This window comes from Anser anser (assembly GCF_964211835.1).
Source record: "Anser anser genome assembly, chromosome: 1".
In the NCBI taxonomy this organism is placed as follows: Eukaryota; Metazoa; Chordata; class Aves; order Anseriformes; family Anatidae; genus Anser; species Anser anser.
This window is the reverse complement of record NC_139720.1, coordinates 154,611,514-154,635,613: the sequence shown is the minus strand read 5'-3', so window position 1 is coordinate 154,635,613 and position 24,100 is coordinate 154,611,514. Positions and strand designations below refer to the sequence as shown.

At 38.2% G+C, this 24,100-nt stretch overlaps 1 protein-coding gene across 5 annotated transcripts in view; it reads right to left on the bottom strand.

The window, feature by feature from the left end:
• NALCN (sodium leak channel, non-selective) overlaps window positions 1–24,100 on the bottom strand; it is a 237,572-nt gene that overhangs the window by 99,517 nt on the left and 113,955 nt on the right. For all 5 annotated transcript variants that reach the window (XM_083831676.1, XM_083831675.1, XM_083831678.1 and 2 more), the window contains 2 exons: window positions 11,928–12,059; window positions 4,010–4,177 (listed from right to left, as the gene is read on the bottom strand). In XM_083831676.1, the coding sequence (XP_083687802.1) occupies window positions 4,010–4,177; window positions 11,928–12,059 (300 nt within the window). The remainder of the gene's footprint in view (window positions 1–4,009; window positions 4,178–11,927; window positions 12,060–24,100) is intronic.

Genomic DNA, 24,100 nt, shown 5'->3' with positions numbered 1-24,100 from the left:
ACTTCTAGCCTAAACTTTTCTGTGATTCTGTTATTTGTTACTCCAGGTTACATATCTGCATGAAAACTGCCAAATCTTCTTCCACAGGTCATCCTTCCATTTCAGTGACCCAAGGCGAAATTGCTTGACATTGCGTACAGTATAACCTAGCAAGTTTGGTAATAAGCACATGCTGCTATTTCATACTCTGAACAACAAGGGAATTTTGGGTGGTATTTCTCAATATCAGAGGAAACAGCACTGGGGGCCACTGATGTATTTGACATATTTTACGCCTCTCAGTGTCAGTAGTGGCAGCAGAACTGTGATCATGTATGGAATTCCTGACCCATTCGCTACTGAATCTACCTTGGAAAAGCTGGTGAAAGCTCTGATCCTCCCATGTAGATCAAAAAACTGTGGCAGAAACAGTGACATGAACGTTAATATCAACAGGAGGCAGTGGCAAACCACAGCAGTCGCTGGAGACAACTGACAGGATTCTATGACTCTGTGATTCTCTGTGGGGCAAATGACATTTGGCAGTTCTTAAAAAAAAGATTCTCTAGCCCAAGTTAGAGCCCATATTTCCACATGAATCACACTGAAACTGAAAGGTAGGAATTACAGTGCAATTATAGACTGACCCTATGTGCAAGTCAAATACAATTGCCGTGCTGCTTTTGGATAGAAAATAAGATTGACAGAAGGATATGGCAGTTGTTCACAGAAAGACTTCAATGTACCTTGTAGCTTGCTAATAATGTACACCTTTGTATTTTGCATGCAAATCATCTCCCTACCTATCTGTTGAGTACCCAGAATATGCTGTAATGTCTGGCAGGGCTCAGAACAGGCTTTACTGTCAAAGTGGAGATGGAAAGTTAACACCAGAGAGCAACTTATTTCAAACATGCCAAACCCCTAGTGTGAGATGGGGGAGCCTTCGCTGTCTTCAATATTTAAAAAGGGCCCTGGACAGAGAGCTTACACTAGACAGCTTAACTTTCACATCGTTAGAATAAGGTGAGATACTTAAAAACGTTGGTAATGTATTCACATTACAAATAATCTAAGTACATAAAACTGGTTACTAAGACAGTGACAGCCAAAGACATTAGTGAGAATTCTAAGTACTACGAACATTTAAATGTGGTGTCTTTACTTACAAGATCTACCTGCAGTGTAAATGTTAGCACATCTACTTTGTGTGTAAATGTTCTTCAGTACTAGTGTCAACAATGACCCCAGTGGAGTGAAGATTTCATGCTAGTCTGTATTCTGAGTTGTGTTTTAGATAAACTTACTTTAGATAAACTTTACTAAATGCCTTAATTTTTTCCCTTCCTTTGGGGAGCTTTAATTGACCTTTAAGCAACACACTAATCTTATTGATACTGTATTTTTCATTTATTTTCATTAGGCAACAAATTAAATCTAGCAAAAGTACACTGTAATGAACATTTATTCATTCCATGTAGTTGGATGGCAAACTGTATTAAATTTGAAAGATGTAGAAGGTACCCTATCTGGATTAAATGTAAAAATATGTTGAAAAATGAATCAAAAATAAAACTACAAGAGAAACCACCGCTCTGTCCCAAATAATAGCTGCATTTCCTAAAAGTGATACTTATTCAGAAAATGACTCAGCAATATTTTCCCAGACAAATACTCTCTTCAATCCAGTGTAGTTCAAATTCTGTTTAAATCTCTAATAAACTGGCATTTTTATGCCAGATATCTGCAATAATATGCAAATTCTGCCATTTCTCCACTGATGAGATGTTCTACAGGTAATAGCCACGGAATGGTGACTTGCTTGTTCATAGACATTTTCTTTCACAGACAGCTTTGCAAAGTGCTTTGAATGAACATACAGCGAGTATGTTGTCAGTATGTTGTATGTTGTAAGAAAGACAGGTGGGAAGCTGGACAGTAGCCAATGTGGTGAAGAGCAAATGATGTGCTGGCAAAAGGTAATGAATGATGAAGGCCGATGAATAATGCAGACTGAAATATATGCTAAGGAAGACTAGACAAGGAAAATAATATGTCTGCTTACTATCCTGGAATGTGTCAAATAAGACTTGTGTTTGCAGTAACCTGTTTTGTTGGCTGACAAGGAACACATTTAACCTGTCATTATTAATATCTAAAGGCCTGGAACTCTGCCTACCATCAAGATTTATCCAAGTGAAAAAGACTTTTTGACCTTGGTTGATTTGAAAATGTGTTATCTAGCTTGCCAAGAAGCTTAGTTGCTGGAGAATATGGTGTGTACTTCCTTTACACGCTGACATCAAAGGTAAAGTATTTTCCAACCTTACTGTCATCTGCCTCTTTGGGGATTTGGATTGCAAAAGACAACCCAAATCGTTCAGCATAGCAACTGTTTCTGCTTGTAAAATGTATGTCTCTTATACACATATATTTTGATAAAAATCATATCCTGAAATTTTCTGTCAGAAAAGCAAGCACTTAGAAAAAAAACACAAAACAACAAAAAAGTGGAAACTACTTAAAATCATTAAAAATATATAACTTCTTGTATTATTTTATTACCAACATCTGGCTATATTTTAATTATTCTTTCAGTCCTATGATTTAGTGATAATATTATGTATTTAGTCCAAAGTGCCCATAATTTATACTTTAAAATTCTAGAAAGAAATCAACAAATGTGAGCGGGCTCTGCCCTAGTAACTGCGTATTAATGTGTTAACTAAGTGGCTAACTAATTTAACTGAGAGCTCCCAGTTAGGTTTCCTGGGTGCTTTTGCACAGGAGTACAAAGGCATTCTCCTACACATGTATCCTTTCTTGCACGTTAGGAATATCATGCCACGTTTGAATTACAAAATTTTACACATTTGGACAGAAAAATCAAAGGTATAACCATGTAAAAGCTTTCAAATGGTACCAGGTGAAAGCAAAACAGAATTTGAAATTTTGAAATCCTTCTTGAGCAGGTTTGTAGAAAAAATACAAGATGGGATTTGGAGAAGTCTGAAAAGGCCATTATGTTTCAACCCGCACCTGGAGAGAGTGCCACCCTCATAGTGTACTCACTTGATTACTGGGTGTTACTGGAGCTAATCACATATATCAACAGGATTCTGTCAGGCCATTTATTATTTGCCTTTACTTATTATTAACCTTGCATCATGACAATCCACTGCTGAATAATGGACAAACATGATATGCATCCTTTAGTATTTTTTTTAAAGAAAATCACTTTCTTCTGCAGTGTAGAATATAGCACATTATAATAAATCTTAACACCTTATCCCACAACTGGCACAACCCTAAGCACTCTGATGAGGCTGAACAGGGAATTGGTTGGATTGGTTTGCAGAAGAAGAATTCAGAAGTCTAATTAATCAATCTTTCCTCGTCTCTATTCCCTACTCTTCCAAAGTGAAAATGTAGGAAGAGCCTCGACACACTTTCCCTCTCAATTAGGAATGGTTAGAGAGCTATAAATCAAACCCTAAGATGGTTCTGGAGAAAACCCACAATGACTGGAGTGGAGACTTGTCTCGGTTAGAGATGTGGCTGCTGCAGACATTAAGATTTGAAGGAGCAACAGCAAGTTTGTTGAGGTGTCAGGGACGGAAGACAGGAAAGCAGTGGTGGACTCTACAGGAAGGTGACAAAGTAAACAGCTGTATGCAAGGTCAAAGCTGAGTGAAGAACGAAGAATAAACTAATCCAGAACCTACTGAACAGTGCAGCCTAGGTAAGATGGGAGTTACTGAAAAAAAATAAAATGGGAGTTACTGAAAACAGAAAGTTGCAGGACTGCTAGACAAAAGTAGAAATAATCCTATTTCTGTAAATCCACCCAAGAAACATAGTTAAGAACAGACTTAGTTGGTATTTTAAAGACATTTTCAACAGGAGTCAATAGTGTGAGAACATCAGTAATCTGAGAATAGAAGTAAATGAGAGTGAAATATATACTCCTTTTGATGCGTAATGTTTTTAATTGGTATTTAGGGTAAAATGTGAACGTAGCTGATCGTACCTGGAAATATGTAAACTGAGAGTGATAGAGGTCTGGATAAATGTGAAGAGTGGTTCCAATTACAAGTAGTAACTCAAATTTGTGAAGAGATGAGCTGATGTATCCTGTGAAACCCAAACACCAGATCTTCAGGAGAGCTTCTAAATCAAACAGAACCGTAAAAGCAACCTAGACGAATATATAAAAATAGAGAGAAGTGTTCAAAACACTGAGTTCAATTAAAACTTTCTATGTCATAACACCTATAAAGGTTTTGTTTGGTAAAAATAAAGATCTTCATTGTATTAGGAAAAACAATCATTCTCTAAACGTAATAAACAATGAATAATAGATTTTTAAAAAAATTCTGTGATTGCATGGCACTTATTTGTTCATTGGTCAACTATGAATAATATAGAACTGAAATGAATTATTACATTTTCAGAACAATTTACAGAAATTGTTATATTTTGAAAGCTTTCTGTTAATACACGTATTTATAAATAACTATTAAAATTATTTATTTTAAAAAAAAGATAATATAATGAAAATCAACTGTGACAAATCATTTATCTACTATTCCTTTAAGTAATTACATCTGCTGCACCAAAAAACTAGTCAAATTCTTTATTCAGCTTCCCTTACAAATAGTTGAAAACTTGACTTATTCATACAAACAGTTGTACAATCTGACACCTAAGTTTTCAAGAGTTGTATGTTCAATTTGTAAATTTGTTGATTAATACCCTAATGTTAAATTCAGATCAGACTTCTTTTATAAATTGTTGTCTTTTTTTAAATTTTTTTTTATTTTTTTGCTCATATCATTCCTTAAAATGTACACTTTGTGAACATTTCTGAAGTCCTAACACCCAGACATGTAGATGTCACAATCTGGAGGGCATGAAATAATAGATCCAATTAACTTTTCACTTTGTGTACATGTATAAGAAGGAAAACCTGAAGAGACTTTTTTCCAAATGTGAAGCAACACATATAAGCTGTCTGAAAAATTTTAAGAGATCTAAGAAAGAAACCAAAGTTAAAAGGTGCCTTGTTTGAAAACTACAGAATCCTAGAATGGCTGAGGTTGGAAGGGACCTCTGGAGATCATGTAGTCCAACCCCCTTGCTCAAGCAGGGTCACCTAGAGGATCACATCCAGGTGGGTTTTGAGTATCTCCAGAGAATGAGACTCCACAGCCTCTCTGGGCAACCTGCTCCAGTGCTCTGTCACCCTCAGAGCACAGAAGGTTCTTCCTCATATTCAGATGGAACTTCCTGGGTTTCTGTTTGTGCCCCTTGCTTCTTGTCCTATGACTGGGCACCACTGAAAAGAGTCTGGCCCCATCATGTTGACAACGTCTCTTAAGATATTTATATACATTGGTAAGATCAAAATTGCTACTTCAATTTTCCAAAAACTTCCATAGTAATAAAACAACTGAAACAGGTTAAAAAAAGGGGTGATGGGACTTAATCATTAAAACAAAAACAAAGAAGAGGAGATTCAAGCTCAATCCAGAATTGGCAAATTTTCACAATTTTAAAAAGAGATGGTGTTAAAGAAGTTGAGCAGAGGGAATAAGGAGAGAAGTTACAGAGGAAAAAAACTGTATAACCCATGGGGTTCTTATAGAGGCCTTTCCTGAAATAGTTACGCAGTGAAATGCATGATATTCACCTTGAAAAAAGGAAGACAATTCTGTATAGATTTATATCTTCAAAACTTACTCTCTTTCTTCTCTCATTAACAAAAACCATCCTGGCTAGACACACTTCTTTCCCACTTGCTTTCTTCATTTACCTCTCTGTATACTCTGAGATATTCTCTCCCTCATTTCCCAGCAGCCACGAAACCCAGTATGGAAAAGATGTTTTTCCTTCTCTCAGTAGTCTTTCTCTCTGACCCTTAACATGCTTCAGGGCATAAAGGAGACACTGAAATAACATTAGGTGGTATCTATATACAAACAATAATTTACAACTGCTGTGCAAACATTAACAAAGTACAGCTCAAACCTTCTTTGAGCTAAAGTGTTATTAGTCTTTTTTTTATTACAGAATGTTATGGTAAAAGATGGAGAGATTAACTGATCACAATGAGGCTTACTGGATTTGGTAGGTGGTAACAAAGTTAGAAACTAATATTTGAATCCTGAATCTGACAGTGACAGTCTCTGGGATTCTGCCTTAAGTACTTACGTTATTTAAAATTTAAACACTTCAGTCCATCAAAAATACATTTATCAACATGAAAGATGTTGTTTTTGAGACAGCTAATTAAAATTTTATATATTTTATGTGTACAGGACTATCACAAGAAGGAGTAATGATGGAAATTAAACACTAAGTATATGTCCTATGCTAATTCCTCTAGACCATATAGCTGTTTATGGGTGGTGCTATCAGCTATACTAACATGGCTTTCTCAAGGCATGCAAAACAATTACCAGGCTTCAAATACCGTCTGAATGATTAAATCAAGGAAAAATGCTTCATAGCCCTCCAAATCTTTCATTAAATTAGGAAAGAAACATTGCAAATAAATATTTGTGTGATTTCATATATACACACATTAATGTACACAGGATGCTCATATTCTCAAATGTATCTACCTATTTTTTTCAGCTCTTATAGTTCAAAGAGCTCTGGGAGAACAATATGTCAAGTCTGAAGAAACTACTCCTCCACATGAAAACCTCTATCTAGAACACAAGGAAAATGCTATATCAAAATTTTTAAAAATGAAAGCTCATTTCTGAAGTAAAACAGATCTAATTAAGTCTTAACAGAATAAGGGGGGCAAATTAGGAATGGGGGTAGAAAGCTGCTGGAATTCAGTTTCAGAGCAGGTGGAATAACAATACTATTTAAATACACACATACATACTTCAGAGTACATAGCCTTCCCATTAGGGACAAGACTAACAAATATGATGTTAAGTGTATTTTAATTTATTCTAAAAATGTGTGGGCGGGATCATTTGCATTTTACATGCTTGTCAAACGAATTCAAACCACTAGCACTTAGAAATGTATCAAATGGTTTGCATAACATCTGATTACATTTATACACCTGTCTTCCTGCTGACAGAGCTTGTATTTTTTTTCCTTCCTTGTAATTAATTACAGGAGAAGATTGAGAATATCTGAGTAGAACTTTTTCTTAGGTGTGAAATGTAATGCAATTTTACAGACATTTTTTTAAGCTGAAATCACTCCTTCCATTGCTGTAGAGACAGGGGAAAAGCAGATTCACCTAAGAAGCCAGAACAGACCTGCACACGAAAAACAGGTGTAACACATGAGTGGCCATCCTCCACCAGTTTGCAAACTTTGCTTTGCCAACATGCCTGGCTGTCCTTGCTCTGAATGATGAAATGAGGGTGGAAGGCAAGGGAGGCAATGGAGGAGATACCCCACTGCTCTCTGAGGGCTGCCTCCCAGCCAGCCACCTGGAAGCTTTATAGTGTTAATGCTGCCTTCAGCAACACTTTTCAGGCCCTTTGAAACAGTACTTGTAGGAATCCCACCTGTGCCTGGTAAGACTTCTAATGTGTAACCTCCGTTAATGGAAGACACTGTGGCAGTTGCATAAAGACAAACATTCAGCACTGTTTTGTCTAGGTATTGAGCAGGTTAAGTCAACGCCCTCAGTCATGACTACCAAAATGAGTTTGGAGCTCTACTCTTTCCAAGTTTGCAGATAATGTACGGTTTTCTTGGCTCATCCTGTTAAGTCTCTGTTTGCTTCCTTTGCTGATGTATACAAGCTGAAAAGCTTCCCCAATTTCTATTTACTACCGGGTATACTAAATCATGCAAACAACAGAACCTGGGTTTAGAATTCATTTCTACCCTCTTTTTGCCTCACCTTTGCCTTGTTTTCTTTTGAGACTGTCTTCCCTTTCCAACAACAACAAAAAAGCAGGATTTTTTTCTTGATACTGAATATCTCAGTAACTTAACTTAGGCTTGTCTGTTTAGTTTAAATGGACATAGTTGTGCATTTATAGGCCACTACAACTTGTGACCATGAGAATGGAGCTACTTTTTTAGACAACATCTGCTCCTTAAGCCAGCAGCTTCCAGGATGACTTCTGGAAAAGGCACTAGCTGGATGCATTTGCTTTAACCTGTCTGGCCATTTCCTTAAGCAAAGGGAATCCTCACTGCTGTTGGCTGCTCCAGTAAGCTGTCTCTGAAGGGAAAGCTTTCTCCAGACCAGTTTAATGGAAAATAAAAAGCAACAGCAGTGCATCCTGCTCAAACCAGTCCCTCACCAAGGAAACAACACAGTCACTGTGGAATAGTCTGCATTCTTTGAGTATGTAGCCTTTTTAAGGCTCTTAAAAACAATTTATTTGTATACACTGTGCTGTGAATAATAAGATTCACAATAACTGAGTAGGAAATGAAACCAGCTTATCGGTTTCTCTTCTTTCCTAGGATTTTTTAGGCTCTTCAGCTCTTCTGTTGCTGCATTTTATACCACCTGCCATAAAGTACTAGGGGGTTGTTATTTCATTTTCATAGGTTCTGTAGTGAATGCATCACAGGTTAAAAAACAAACAACAAAAGAAACAAAAGCCAAATGGATATCAAACCAGTATGCCTTACAGATAAACAGAATACCTTTCTCTATTCCAGACTAATTTAGCTTATAGAAAAGTAAACATGTAGAATGTAAGCAAATTATTTTTCTGACAGCTTCCTCACTAATAAAGCGGTATTCTGATCAATCTAAGCTATGCAGAGACAGAAAAATATATCCTTAAAGAAAATGAGACATTGTTCATAGGTCAGAAATTTAGTACACTAATCTACACAATACACTCATTTTGAAGTATAAAACCCTGGCAAGTATTTCTGTTGAAAAAAAAAAAACTAAACCCTAGACTTCAAATAGATGTGGAAGAGAGTATTTCTAGCACTGATTAATAAAAGCATAATTATACTATATATTCAGTGCCAAAATAGAAATAGCACATGCAGCGTTTCCTATTTTGAATATAAATAGAATTAAAGTTATTTTGTTAAGAATCCAGGCTCCACTTGCTGTATCCTGGGCATAAAGAAAAAATGCCTTCCATGAAAAGTTCATGGTCTCAGGCTTTAATGCTGATTTAATTATTCATTCCGGCCTGGAGATTAAAATGAGTTTCACTGTCTTCACTTCTATGAAGTGAAAATATTGTCAACGCTGCAGGGGTTATCATAAGAGAATCCAGACTTTGTTGGTTTTATTCCAACATCTTATTCCCAGGATCATCTTCTTTCACATTCATGTTGTTTTTAGAATATGCTCAGAACTCAAGACAAAATAAAGATAATACATTTCAAAGATAATACATTTCACAATTACTCTTTCTATGACAACTGTCTAAAAGTTGAGATAATTTCAGTATGTTAAATGTGTGGGCTTTTTTTAAGAACTTGTTTAATGTCTGGAACAAAGTAGTTTCATAGTTCTTTGGGAGGAGGTTGTTTAGTCTTGCTTATAATTTGAAAATATGAGCCACCGCTTAGCTACCTTCTGACTGAAATTCTGGTTCTGAACAGTGTAACTAAGCCACAACTTGTTTTTTTTGAGATGTAGGGTGAATTCCACATTTGAGATCTGACATGACTCCTACCATTTGCTGATCAGCAGTATGGGATATATTGCTATGATATGGGAAAGGACTGACTTTATACAGATGTTTATTCAGTTTAACAATGACAAAGTTTACTGGATTTCTTAAAACTATGTATATTTAAAGGTTTTTTGAATAGATCCCTTCCTTTTAAAACACTTTGCATATCTGATAATAGGAAAATCCATTAAATCTATTAAGTACTATCAGAATATATTATAATAAACATTAAATATTTTCTGAACATTTTAAAGTGCATATTGGCAAATGGGCTGTCTTCATCTGTGAATGGACTTGGCTAAGGAGTTCAAACACCCTGACTTTAACAGCCATTTTAAAGAAATTTCAATCTAGCATATAATTTTGCTGGAACTCAAATGCCCAGAAAGACAAGGAGGTTTAATGAAATGCCGAAAAGTTAGTTTCTCTTCTAAGAGAAGGGATAAGGTTGCGAGTGTTATACTTCAAGGCTGTGATCCCAGGTTTCAGTGAGGAAACAATCACACAATTTGCCAACCAGCAATGATGACTAACAAACATTCATAGTAGTCTTAGATATCCATCCCTCCTAATTACTATTCAGTTTGACATTTTAGGGTGCTATTTAGTCATCCACTTCTGTTACCACTTGAAAGAAAGGAGGAGAACACAAAACTAGAGTGGTTAATTTCACATGCATTAGCCTTTGCTTTTCACACAAACCCCAGTAACAAAGACAGGTATACTGGCATACGCAGCTTCTGTTTTAGGTATTTTTCCTAGGTCAAGGCCAACATTTACTCAATATTCATACAAAATACAGCCATCCTCAGTTGCCTGAGATAGAACAGGGAATGGTGCAGCACTGATGCAACCTGCACTCTTTTGAAGGTTTGGACTCTGGTGCTACCTTTAATTTTTCTTCGTTTTCATGTTTTTTTCTCAGAATTGGTGAAGTCTCTGCTTTGTTGAACTTTAAAGAGATCACATACAAATTCTAAAACTAACAGAAATTTAAAAATGAGTACCAACTCAACTTCCCTTAAAACAATGAAATGCATTAACCACCATAATGTTAAGCACTACAAGGTTTAAGTTTTTAAAGTTGAGCACTTCAGTGTGACTCACAAGTCTATTCAGACATTTAAAACCCCAAGAGTACAAGCCATCAAACTTCTTGACTTGCAATTCTTCTGCCACTGTCATTGTCAGCCTTGAAGGCAATACTAGAGGCAGTGGAATCACAAGTCAAAACATGCTGTCAAGTGCCCTAGTCTAAGAATGTCAGCCTTCAGGAAGTGAGGCCATAAATTACTCTCAGGGCTTCTTCTTTTCAACTGGACCCTCCGGCTCCAAAGAAGGACTGTGTAATTACTGAAGTCAGGGGAACTGCAGTAACCACTCAGCTAGACGTGTACAGTCCAGGCAGCTGTGATTAGCATCTTCAGAGAACCAATCTCAGTGAATTTCAGCAGTGGTGGCTTTATCCTCAGGTAAAGTGACACTTCATAGTGCTCCTGGAATTAAGTATTGTTAATAAGGAATCCTACAGTACTGATTTCACTCTTGATTCAGAACAAATATCTATTTGAAGCTATACCTATACATTACTATCAAAGACTTCAAAGCTTTTATTTATTTTTTTGATAACTGAACTAAACTAAAAAACTAAAAAAATCATGTAAGCAATGTTCTAGGCACTTTAGCACGTGCTCTACAGCAATATCTTTGACAAACTAAACAGTCAAGCAGGCTCTCAGCCAGAATGCCACATAAAAAGAAACTGTTTTCCTCTGCTTCACTGGTTCAGGAGCACATCCTTCTCCTTCGCTAAATTTAAGACTGAATAAATGTTTCTTTGCAGTGTGCTATTGAGGTTACTGAAGCCAGGCTACTTGCAACACTATTCTGGCTATGCTCAAGGACTATCTTGAAGACCCATATATGTCAAATAAAGATGATTTAGAAAGAAATACAATATTTAAAGACAGAGTTTTGCCATTTTTTAAAGTTAAATTCTTATGAATGTTACAGTTCTGCTAGAAAAAGATAGCAACTCAGCAGCCATGCATTGCCTGCAAATGTTATACTTAAGCCTCAGCTCATTACCACTGACATTTTGTTTGAGGAAATTACCTTTCAAAAGGTTGTAAAATAGGGCTGTCAGACATTGTCAGACAGAGGAACTTGAACAAGTTAGCAAAGAATTCTTGGAATGCTTCAGGGAATAAAAAAATTACGCACTTAAATGTGCTTGACATTCACATTTTCTACTTTAGCTTATCTTGAAAAACATCTAGATAGTCGTTTCAGCATACTCACCTCAGCTAGGTAAAATTCATCATACTGTCTCTTGAAATTTTCTCCTTTGTAGTAGTTACTAGCAGCAACAATCACATCTACAGCCACCATGCTTAGTATGAACATATGAAACACTGATGACCTCATCATTTTCTGCAAAAGAAAAAGAAAATTTTATCATCAAAATGAGTCAACCACATGCATTATAAAGCTTTATTACACTGTCAAAATACATTCAGCTATAATAATATGTTTTATAAAGCTTTTTTACAAAATTCTAAGTTATTAATCTTTAAAAATATTCCAATATATTGCTTCAGCTGGTTTATATATGCAAGATTATATATATTTTTTTTACTTTTCAGTTTGTTATTTGCCAATTGGCTTCTTACTGGAGGTTTATGATGTAACGTGATTTACATTACTTTAGTAAGTTTAAAGCCTAAATCATATTTCTAACTACTCAGTTCCCCTTGGTTAATACTCCATTTGATTTCTTCATGCAGATCTTACTGACTTGTTCAGGATCAAGTAACATCAATTCTATCTTCATCATTGCCTTTGCTCCAAGAAAGACAAGTGATATGGGATTTTCCTACAGTATTCTCCTGGAGAAGCTGGCAGCCCATGGCTTGGACAGGTACACTCTTTGCTGGGTTAAAAACTGGCTGGATGGCTGGGCCCAGAGAGTGGTGATGGATGGAGATAAATCCAGCTGGCGACCAGTCACGAGTGGTGTTCCCCAGGGGTCGGTGTTGGGGCCCATCCTATTTAATATCTTTGCTGATGATTTGGATGAGGGAACTGAGTGAACCCACCGTAAATTCGCAGATGACACCAAGCTGGGGGGAAGTGTTGATCTGCAGGAGGGTAGGAAGGCCCTGCAGAGGGACCTGGGCAAGTTGGATTGATGGGCAGAGGCCAATGGGATAATATTCAATGTGGCTAAGTGACAGGTCCTGTACTTTGGTCACAACAACCCCATGCAATGGTACAGACTTGGGGGAGAGTGGCTGGAAAGCTGTGCAGAGGAAAAGGACCTGGGGGTGTTGATTGATGCCCACCTGAATATGAGCCAGCAGTGTGCCCAGGTGGCGAAGAAGGCCAACAGCATCCTGGCTTGTGTCAGGAATAGTGCAGCCAGCAGGACCAAGGAAGTGATCGTCCCCCTGTACTCAGCTCTGGTGAGGCCGCACCTCGAGTACTGTGTTCAGTTTTGGGTCCCTCAGTACAAGAAGGACATCGAGGCTCTGGAGTGTGTCCAGAGAAGGGCTACGACGCTGGTGAAGGGCCTGGAGCACAAGTCCTGTGAGGAGCGGCTGAGGGAGCTGGGGTTGTTTGGTCTGGAGAAGAGAAGGCTCGGGGAAGACCTTATTGCTCTCTACAGGTACCTGAAAGGAAGGTGTGGGGAGCTGGGGGTCGGCCTCTTCTCACAGATAACTAGTGACAGGACTAGAGGGAATGGCCTCAAGTTTCGCCAGGGGAGATTTAGGTTGGAAATGAGAAGAGATTTCTTCTCGGAAAGAGCAGTCAGGCATTGGGGTGGGTTGCCCAGGGAAGTGGTGGAGTCACCGTCTCTGGGGGTGTTTAAGGAAAGGCTGGACGTGATGCTTAGGAACATGGTTTAGTGGGTGATATTGGTGGTAGGGTGATGGTTGGACCAGATAATCTTGGAGGCTTTTTCCAACCTTAATGATTCTATGATTCAACAAATGTGAAACTCTTGCCTAAAAGTATATATTATTCTATAGTAGATCTCCACATCTGGCCCAATAAACTTGAAGTATCTTCAAGGTCCCTTCTCTGCCTTGACAAGTTTGTATGTAAACCTCTACATAAGCATGTTTAAATGTAGGTGAGATGAACTCCACCTGGAACTGTTGAATGGGCAGCCATGTGAAATGCTGACAGCCTCCTAGCAGAGCTTCACATATCTGTGCACTAAATGCTTTTTGTTACCTGTTCTAGTAGAAGCCTACAGCATCAACAGGAAGAATATGGTGTTACTATACATTAAACCATCTGTGAATGAATGGTCACTAATATCTACAGTCTTTTAGAATCACAGAATGGTCAAGGTGGGAAGGGACCTCTGAAGATCATCTAGTCCAACCCCCCTGCCGAGCACAATCACTTCAGCACATTGCACAGGATGGCATCCAGGAGGGTTTTGAATATCTCCAGAGAAGGAGACTCCACAACTTCTCTGGGCAACCTGTTCCAGTGCTCTGTCACCCCAACAGTAAAGAAGTGCCCCCTCATATTCAGCTGGAACTTGCTGTGCTTCAGTCTGTGCCTGTTGCCTCTTGTCCTGTCACTGGACACCACTGAAGGAGCCTGGCTCTATCTTCTTCTCACTCTCCCTTCAGGTATGCATAGACATTCAAGAGGTTCCACATTCTCTTTTCTAAGCTAAAAGTCCCAGCTCTCTCAGCCTTTCCTCATAGGAGAGGTGCTCCAGTCCCTTAATCATTTTTGTGGCCCTTTGCTGGACTCTCTCCAGTATGTCCACATCTCTCTTGTACTGGCGAGCCCAGAACTGGACCCAGCACTCCAAGTGTGGCCTCACCAGTGCTGAGTAGAAGGGAAGGATCACCTCCTTCAATCTGCTGGCAACACTTTTCCTAATGTTGGCCAGAGAGCTGTTCGCCTTCTTTGTGGCACATTGCTGACTTGTTCAACTTGTCCCTCCAAACTTGCAAGGACTTTTCTGCTAAGCTACTCTCCAGCCGATTGGTCTTAAGCCTACACTGGTTTATTCCTCCTTCAGCGCAGGACTTTGCACTTCCCCTTGTTGAGTATCTTGAGGTTCTTGTTGGGTCAGTTCTCCAGCCTAACAAGGACCCTTTAAATGGCAGCACAATCATCTGCTGATCAGCCACTCCTACCAGTTTTCTATTATTTGCAGAGTTGCTGAAACTCTGCTGCTGCGGAGTTGCAGGTCATTAAAGAGGATGTTGATGAACAAAGCATGGCCTTGCAAGAACATTGTCCAGATCCCTCAGCAATCATGGATGTATCCCATCAGATTGCATGGACTTCTGCATGTTCAGTTTGTTTAAATGTTCCTTAACCTGATTCTCTTCCACTAATGGTTCCAGACTTTCTCATGAGTTTCAGGACTTGGGATTCCTGAAGGTCAGTCTTACTCATCAAGACTGAGGTGAAGAAGGCACAAAGTATCTCAGCCATTTCCACGTCACCAGCTTCCCTAACCCATTCAGCAGCAGGCCCATTTTTTCCCTAGTCTTCCTTTAGCTGCTGTTATACCCATGGAGGCCCTTCATGTTGCAGATTCAACTCCATGTGGGCTTTGACTTTCCTAATCCCATCTCCGCCCAATAGTAGCAGTACCCCATCTCTGCTCAGACAGTAGCTCTGTATTCCTCATGGGCTACCTGGTCCAGCTTCCACCTCATGTGTGCTTCCTTTTTATGTATGAGTTTTGACAGCTGCTACTTTTTCATCCACGTGAGACTCCTGCCACATTTTCTTGATTTCCCGTACTTGGGGATGAAACATTCTGAAGCCTGTAGAAGATCCTTGAAAATCAGCCAGCTGTTCTAGACTCTCTTCTCTTCAGAACTGTATCTGACAGAATTCTCCCAAGCAGATACCCAACCAGAAAAAGTTTCTCCTGAACTCCAGGGTCATGGCCCTGCTTTTAGCTTTATCCCCTCCTTGCAGAACCCTGAACTCCAACATTTCATGGTCACTGCAGCCAAGGCTGCCCTGACTCTCACAACCCAACCAGTTCCTCTTTGTTTCTAAGAGGTCCAGCCAGAACACCTGCCATCATCATCTCCTCAGCCTGTGTTAGGAAGCTACCATCACAGCACTCCAGAAATCTCCTGGATTGCTTGCTCCCTGCTGTGTTGCACCTCCCGCAAATATCAGGGAGGTTAAAATGCCCCTGAAAAAAATGGGGGACTGTGAACATGAAAACGTTATAGTAGAAGTAAGTAACATATGTATTTATATTTGTAAGGATAAATTAACTGTTAGAAGACTTGTACACATATTTGTAAAATACTAACTCGGTCTTCAGTGAGCTGAGGCTATGTTGACAAAGACATATTTACATTTTATGTTTAACCCTGCCAGGAGCTTAGGGTCTTGACTGAACTAGAGTCCTGCTGTGTTTTACTTAGTTTTTTTTTTTTGTCCTTTTTTGGACAAACTAGAACAGAGTACACTACATATGGCAGGTTGCAAGGACCAGCAGTTGTTCAGGATTTTAGCAAAGACTTGCTAAAAGGAGAATTCATTCTATTTGAATTCCACTTAAATTGCAGTGGAGTGGAGGATTTGCACAGATGCATGCATTCAGCTAACAGGAGTGCCTCTTGCCTCTTAACATCTGGATTTAATCTGTGATTCACTGTTAACATTGGAGACAGAGGACAGTCCAACACTAATTCCAACTGGCTTTCTTTTAAACCTAGTGGCACAAAAAAATGCTTATATATTCCCACCAAGAAAGGGATTAGGAGATAAAGCCTGACAGGCAGAAATGTACATAACAAGCCTTGGCTCATAACAATGCCTAAAGTGCAGTGAAGTCACTAAAACTTGAGTGGCTAAATGAGGTCTTGCTTTTATTTTTAATGTACAAGGCATGCTATCAGGATACGATAATAAAAGACATGACTACTGTTTTCAAGCATGCATTTTTGTAAGTGTATGATTCAGAACAGGTAGCATCTTATCTGTTACATTTCTATTTCACACAAGTTCTAAACAGACAGCTAGTCTCTCTGCATATTTTACACTGTATTTTTAATAAGTGTCAAAATTTCCTTCATAGTAACAAAAAGTATTCTGTCTCAATTGTGAAAGGACTTGCTAAAAAAAACTAGTAAGTCAGGCTGTAAAATGCACTTTTCTCTCCCTTTGTAAAAACAAAAACAAAATCAGGAAAGAAAAATGGTACTAGAAGACTAAACATACATAAACCACTTTGGTATACATGTATAAACATGCATATTATCTCATTACAGTCTGTATCTTGGGATACTCGTAAAAAGGTTTTCCAGTGCTATATTTAATTCTGGAAAAAAAGATGCAAAAATGTAAATAATATGCTAACAGAAGTATAATAAGCTCAGTAACATTCAATAAAGCTTCTTGTCAATTAGTAAATGCTGCCTTCCCCTCTCAGATAAACTGAAAGTAGACAATTTAGCTAACAGTATTATGTTTGCATATCACAATTCAGCACCAAGATAATAATGAAAGAGGTCCAGACAGGATACAAGCTAGGCACTGGCTATATAAAGGCAGCAACACCTGGATGAGGCAGCAGATTAGGAGATGGCTGTGGCAGGCAATGTCAAAAGCAGCCTGTTGCTAGCAGAAAGACAGAAAGCCCAGAGGGCCTGCAAGACACAACTATGTGAGCACATGCACAGCAAAAACACTATGCTGAGGAGACCCAAACCAGAAACTCATTACTTTTAAATCCCAGGACTGGGCTGCTCACAGGTGCCATATATGCATCCTGTGGCTTCATATTCTATTACAACTTTTTGGTATCAAAGGTGAATACATGCTCATTATATACAAGCACAAAATATTCTTCCTGGAGGAACAAATAACTGGATTTAGATTAGCTGTGTGACCCTTTATGACATCTTTATTACTGTGCCTTGAAACATCGAATGGGCTACTTTCTTATTTTTTTCTTTAGCATTGCAAAATCTAGCTGCTCACCTGTCATGAACACTATACATGATAAGCTTCCTTCCTGTTGGCCTCTCTGTGACAGACTGCAATATCCTTAGGAGATCAATCTAGCCCACACACCTACTGTGCCCAGCTTCCCCCCTACTTTCATCTGTCTTATTTTGTTCCTTTTGCATCACAGAATTTAATTTGGATTTGTACCCTTGAAGTGGCTCAGCTGCACCTCTATTGTAATGTTTGACCACGAGTCTTCACTGTCTCTACAAATTTCTGTAGGACATTTGGAACGAAGTGTAAGAAAAAGCTGAATTTAGCCCACAGCACTTACCCAAGCCTTAAAAATTATTTTGGATCACCAGATTAGCAGTGTGTCATTTGGAGTACAGCCCTTTTCAGAGCACAGAGCCATGGAAAATTCTCTTTGCAAACTTGAAAGGGACATAATGCCAGGTTTTGTTCTTGTTTAATTTACTGACCTTTCTCAGCCCTTGGATGTACGTTTCTTAAACTGTGCAGGAATAAGATGAGAGAAATGTTCTGATGTTGCTGTCAGCCAGTTGCATGATGGGAAAATTGAGTCTAATATTAAATTGGACTACGATTAGCTGTGCTGAAGCAGTCTCAAGTGAAATGTCCTGTTGCTGCCATCAATCAGCTACAGCAGTGAAGAATTTCTTACATCTACTGTGAGTCACTTCTAATGCCAGCATCTGGCTTCATGCAGTATGACGGTTCTCAGTGTCCAGGACAACAATGTGATGAACGTGGATGGCACGGGGCATTAAACCTTCCAGGGCCCTCAAAACCAGTGTAGGACAAACCTTGAACAATCCAAACTCTTTCAGTGTTTGGAAATACACAAGGGAATTGAACATTTGCTTTGTGAGTAGACTGGAATTTCATGAGAGCAGAAAAGCCTTCTAAAATTCTACATTTTTATTTTTTCTTTCCATTAGGAATGTGTTTATTACAGCTGAGGCACTCTAAATGAAAACAAACAAACAAACAAACCCCCCTATATTTAACATTGCAGATTCACCCGAAAGCTCAAGTAAGCAATGACATGAATTGCTGACTGGAGAATACTACCTGGGTCACTTAGTCTGACAGAGCTTTACCACACATGGGCCTAAAGCAGGCTTTTGTCACTCCAGGAGTGTCAGAACGTAGTACACTGCTCTAATACTCCTTCCAGCTTCCTACATGGCAGAGGGAGGATGAGTGACATAAATTGGCCTTTGTCAGCTCTCTGCCGTGGAGGATATCCACAGCTGCTGCCACCTTACACAGCCGGAGCCACATATGCCCTGGGTTAGGAAAGCAGCACTCCATGCAAAATGCAGTCACGATGCAAACTAGAATAACTAAATGAGATGGAAGTATGTTTTCCTGATGCTGAACACCTTTTGGGGGCTCTGCTTGTATAAGGTCGTTCCTTATACCACCATCCTTTACATCATATTTTTATTTCAAGTCTATAACAGACCTTACTTACCAAGTGAGCAGGTATGCATTGCAAACTTCTAGGGTCTGACTGACCTACTAGTAACATGTGGGCTATTTTACCCTGATGTTACTAGCTCAAAATTGGCCAAGCCGGTAACGCTCAATATTATCACATGAAACCTTGAAAGAGGTGTCTTCAGAGGGGGCAATGGTTTTAGTTCAGATTTATGGAAATTCAGACTGCATTTGACAATAATTAACTCTTGGTGATGACCTAAGGAAAAAATGCTGTGACAAATTGGCCTGAAGAATAAAAAAAATACCTACAAAGTCCTTAAGTTTATTAGTACTGAGCAACACACGGTGACAATTTCATACACAGAAGAAGTTCTGCTTGTTTTGGCCATTTAATGTGTTAAAAGCTCAGAGAACATAATTGTCAGACTGGCAGGGCAGCTCTTAAAAGTACCAGATCAATTAATGAGCAGTGTAAACATCATTTAACTAAAAGACTTTGATAACTCTCTATATGGGTATGCAGTCTTTCTCCTAAGTTAGTACTCTCAAAGTTTGTATCCATCAACAGGAAAAATACAAAATATCTTTGTATTTTAGATATACTTTAACATTTCATAAAACAGCAGCATCTCCTCCTCCATGTTTGAATAGGATGTCTTGGGCAAGCTGTTTACTCCCTTTTCGTCTTCATTAGCTTTTGCCATTTACCTAAGGAAGCTAGGTCCTACTAAAATACTCCAGCAAAGCTTGCAGATATGGCTATCAAAAGACGGTACATTAGCTACATGATTATTGTGGTTAATTTTGCACCTATCACTACAGTGGTGTTGCGGATTATTTGTACTAATGTCTACACATGCCTACTGCAACACGACCCGTTCAGGTAGATAGAATAGCTTTTGGTTTATGAAAGTTGTTATTTACATGTGGACAAGAGAGTTGATATTTTTATATTTTAAAATAGTTATCGCAATTGAAATGGTTATATTTATGCTACTCCAATCTTTTTTGCTCACAGGTCTGTTACAGCCTAGATTGCGCCAATGCAGTGGCATGAAGGCAGTATGGCTTCTAGCTCATTTCCATGTGCAGCACCGCCGTGACCTGTGGGGGCATTAGAATTTGTAACTGCACTGCAAGTCTTATGGTACCTCGTGCTTTTCTTAGAGCACTTTTTCTGGAGTTACGTGAGTATCACAGAATACAAAAGCCTTGTTCAGAAAAGCCAACAGAACATTTCTCAAGTTCGTTATGGCAGCACAGAAAACAGTAAGTCAAATAAAAAAATAAAATGCATTTTCAGAAAATTCTCACTTTTTGGCCTTATCCTCAGAGCTTGACCCACAACACCAAAATACATATAGAGGGATCATGTGTTTTATATAATAGGGACAAGTTAAGATGTGTGCACAGAATTCTTACCACTAAGAAAGCAACATGGAAAATGGTCACTCAACTTGCTAGCCAATTTTGGTTTGATATTGGCAGCAGGAGACATAACATGCCTGAGTCTATTATAAGGTACAGGTCCTGCAACAAGTCTAGAAATAACAAAAAGAAAGCTTGACTTTTAGGATTCTGTGCAACAGGAAAAGACAAGGTTTGATCCTGTACAGGTTTATTATACTTGTGGTGTTTATTTAATCTTTTTCTTCTTTTTTTTCTTTTTTTTTCTTTCTTTTTTTTTTTTTTTAATGAAGTGCTTGAAGATACCTTGTCTATGAAAGAAGCTTTAGAAAATCACATTCTATACACTGCTAATCATAGATAATTCATAGCATGAATAGGATAAATTTGATTTTCATCTTGTTGGTTAATGGCCATCTGAGCAAGTACAAAATTGTGAAATTGCAGAAAATTTTCCCTTTTGTTTGCAGAACATTGTAGAGCATTTTACAAGCTGTGTAACTAATTTTCTATAAACCATTTTGCTTTCAACCTACTTTATGACTGCCTGACAAAGATATGCTTGTAAGGAGAATTTAGCAAATTATTCTCATGCTCTGCAATCTGTACATTTATGGGAATTATTAAGCATTAACCACAAATTTTAAGGGAACAGGCTTTTTAATATCTTATACTGATGCAGTTATATATCAATGTAGGGCATTATAAGCCACTATAAATCTGAGATATCATCTGTATTGCAGAGGAACTTGCAGGTGCTAGAGAAATTCAAGTAATGCAACTTCATTGACAAAACAAAGTGAAGGGTGAGTTTGAAAGACACTGAGAGGGATGGCATATAGACAGTGCAAAGAAAATCTCAGCTCAGACATTCACAGCTTCGGTGAAAGCAGGGAGGTAGTCCCTCCTTTCAAATACAAGCTGCCTGTCCCAGTGAAGTGAGAATTGAACAATTCCTCACCGGTTTAGGCAATGGAAACAGTTGCTTTAGCATTCTTCATGAAGGCAGAGAACCTTTCAGGGCAGTGATATAGTAGAGATGGATGTAAAGACCCTTTCAGGTACAACAGTCTAATGGAAAATCTCCTTGAAAACTCTAGTAACTTTAAGATGATCTTGTACATCATGGAGAACCTTTGTTCCCAGTCGTAGGAGATAATGCAGAAGATGTGGAGATATTCAAGGAAGCACAAAACCCCGCAGAACAAATAAGATCTTAACTCTTGCAAGTTTTAGAATATGCAGTCAGAAACCTTTCTATAAATGCTATATATCTGGCTGCTGCAGAGGTGACTCTAGTCTGGCAGAAAGAACAGCGTAGACAGAAAACTGCCCTGGCATGAAAAATATTCTACGCATTTTACTTTACCACGCTTCTCTTTTCCACCTTCTACCTTATCTGATCAGCATGTAAAAGTTGAGGATCTATGTGTTTTTACATGGTGTGCTATTTCTGTGGCCTCAAAATAAGCTGCAAATTGGAGTATTATTGAATAATGGCACTATATCAGAACAGGACAACATGACATACCAGAAGATGCAAATATGTGCTCCAATATGCAAGCACAGTCCTGCTCTTCATGCTGTCATAATATATTTTTTAAGGCAACACATATCACTTTCAGATTATTTGTAGCTAAAATTATACAAAAATCAGCAGTTGTCACGGTCTATCTTCCAATAATCTAAATGTATTTTTAATATAAGCAATTCACTGAATTGTTTGAAAATACAAGCAATTCATGAATCTGTCATATTGTACCAGACCTTCCTGTCTTCTTTTGCTCAGCAAATTTTGATGAAAATAAAAATGTACTTAAAAAGAAGAGAACGGAATTCTAGTCAAAGAAACAAAGTAAAGTCAGTAAAACAGGAAGAAAGAGAATATACACTTAGGAAGTAAATGAATGGAAGTAATGATGGAAAGCTTATTGAAGAGAAATGAAAACCTGTAAGATATGACTTTTACAATTAACCAAACTTTAAAGGGAAAAGTTTCTGTCAGGAATTATATACTCTTTTCCCCTACATCCTAGATTTGATAGCCAAAGCCTTATTTCTGCTACAGGGCAAAAGAGTGTTGCATATGCTTTTTTCAGACTAGCTGCATTCTGTTAATTCCCATCCTGTAATAACAGTGTAAAGCAGTAGTATAGATATGCTACCACTAACAGACGCACTTTTCTCCTTCCATAAACTTCCAAGAGAACAGTCAATAAGAGAAACGGTGACTCTTCTGCCCTAAGAATCCATGAAATAATGGCTTCTTTGAAACTAAATGAACCTCCTCCTCCTCACCAGTTTATAAATTAGCTAGCGCAGATATGTCATTTTCTTTGCAAAAGATACAGAGGAAGTAAGCAGCCTTTCAGTGCCTGCAATCTGACTTAGAGAAATGGAGAGCTGCAGCTGCAACATAAAAGAAACCTAAAAATACTACTTAAATTGTTCATGACAACAATAATGCATAAGGATTGTTACCTTCCTCTCAGATTTTAAAACTCTTAGTAAGTCTATCATCACCTCAGCAGTAATTTTCTTAAAGCTGCATACTCTGAAATTCAAAACAGAACTGACATAAGATGAATACAAATTTAACTCTTTTTTTCTAAGCATTGCAACAATGTTCAATTCAGAAAATACAGTGAATCAAAAGAATTATTTTATAAAAAATGAAACAAAATAGGCCAAAGTAATTTTTGGTTTATTTCTAGTCTCTTCACCTAAGCTGTAGGGATGAAGAGGACCCTGTACTTTAACAAGATATAATTAATCACCTATCTGTCCTGTGTGGATTCGTATGCTTCCTAGCACCATAGTACTTTCAGAAATAAAGCCTACAGCTTCTTTTCCTTTCAAAATAAAAAATATTTTACATTTTCAAATTATCACTGATCTCTTAGCAGCAGCTTAGATATCTGAATTAGTTTAAATGCACAGTGGCAAATGCACTTAATGTCAGATGCAGGAAGAGGTAAAGACCCAACCTAACACTCCCACCACGCTACATTATGGATTAATATACCATATATATATAAATGCGTTTTAAAAAGTATGTACATACATCTGTATATATGTATGTGTGTGTATAAACACACTTAGAGAGTAGGCCAAATTTCTAGCTGATTGTTGAAGCTGTGCTCTGTTGGTGACATTATAATGGATGCTTTTCACATTCTTAATCTACATTTTCTGATTTTCTCTGAAATCTCAAGTTCCTTCAGAAACTGCACTACAACATTATATTTACATATTGTTTCTGAATCCTTTAGATATCACGAATCATAGAATAGTTTGGACTGGAAAGCACTTTAAAGATCATCTAATTCCACTCCCCTGCCATGGGCAGGGACACCTCCCACCAGACCAGGTTGCCCAAAGCCCCATCCAGCCTGGTCTTGAGCACCTCCAGGGATGGGGCATCCACAGCTTCTCTGAGCAACCTGTGCCTCACCACCCTTGTAGGAAAAAAAAATCTTCCTAATATCTAATCTACATCTACTACCCTATTTTAGTTTAAAACCACTACTACTTGTCCTATCACTCCACTCCATGACAAAGAGTCTCTCTCCTGCTTTCTTTTAGGTCCCCTTTAGGTACTGGAAAGGCCCTCTTTAGGTACTATTTTATGTATGTTA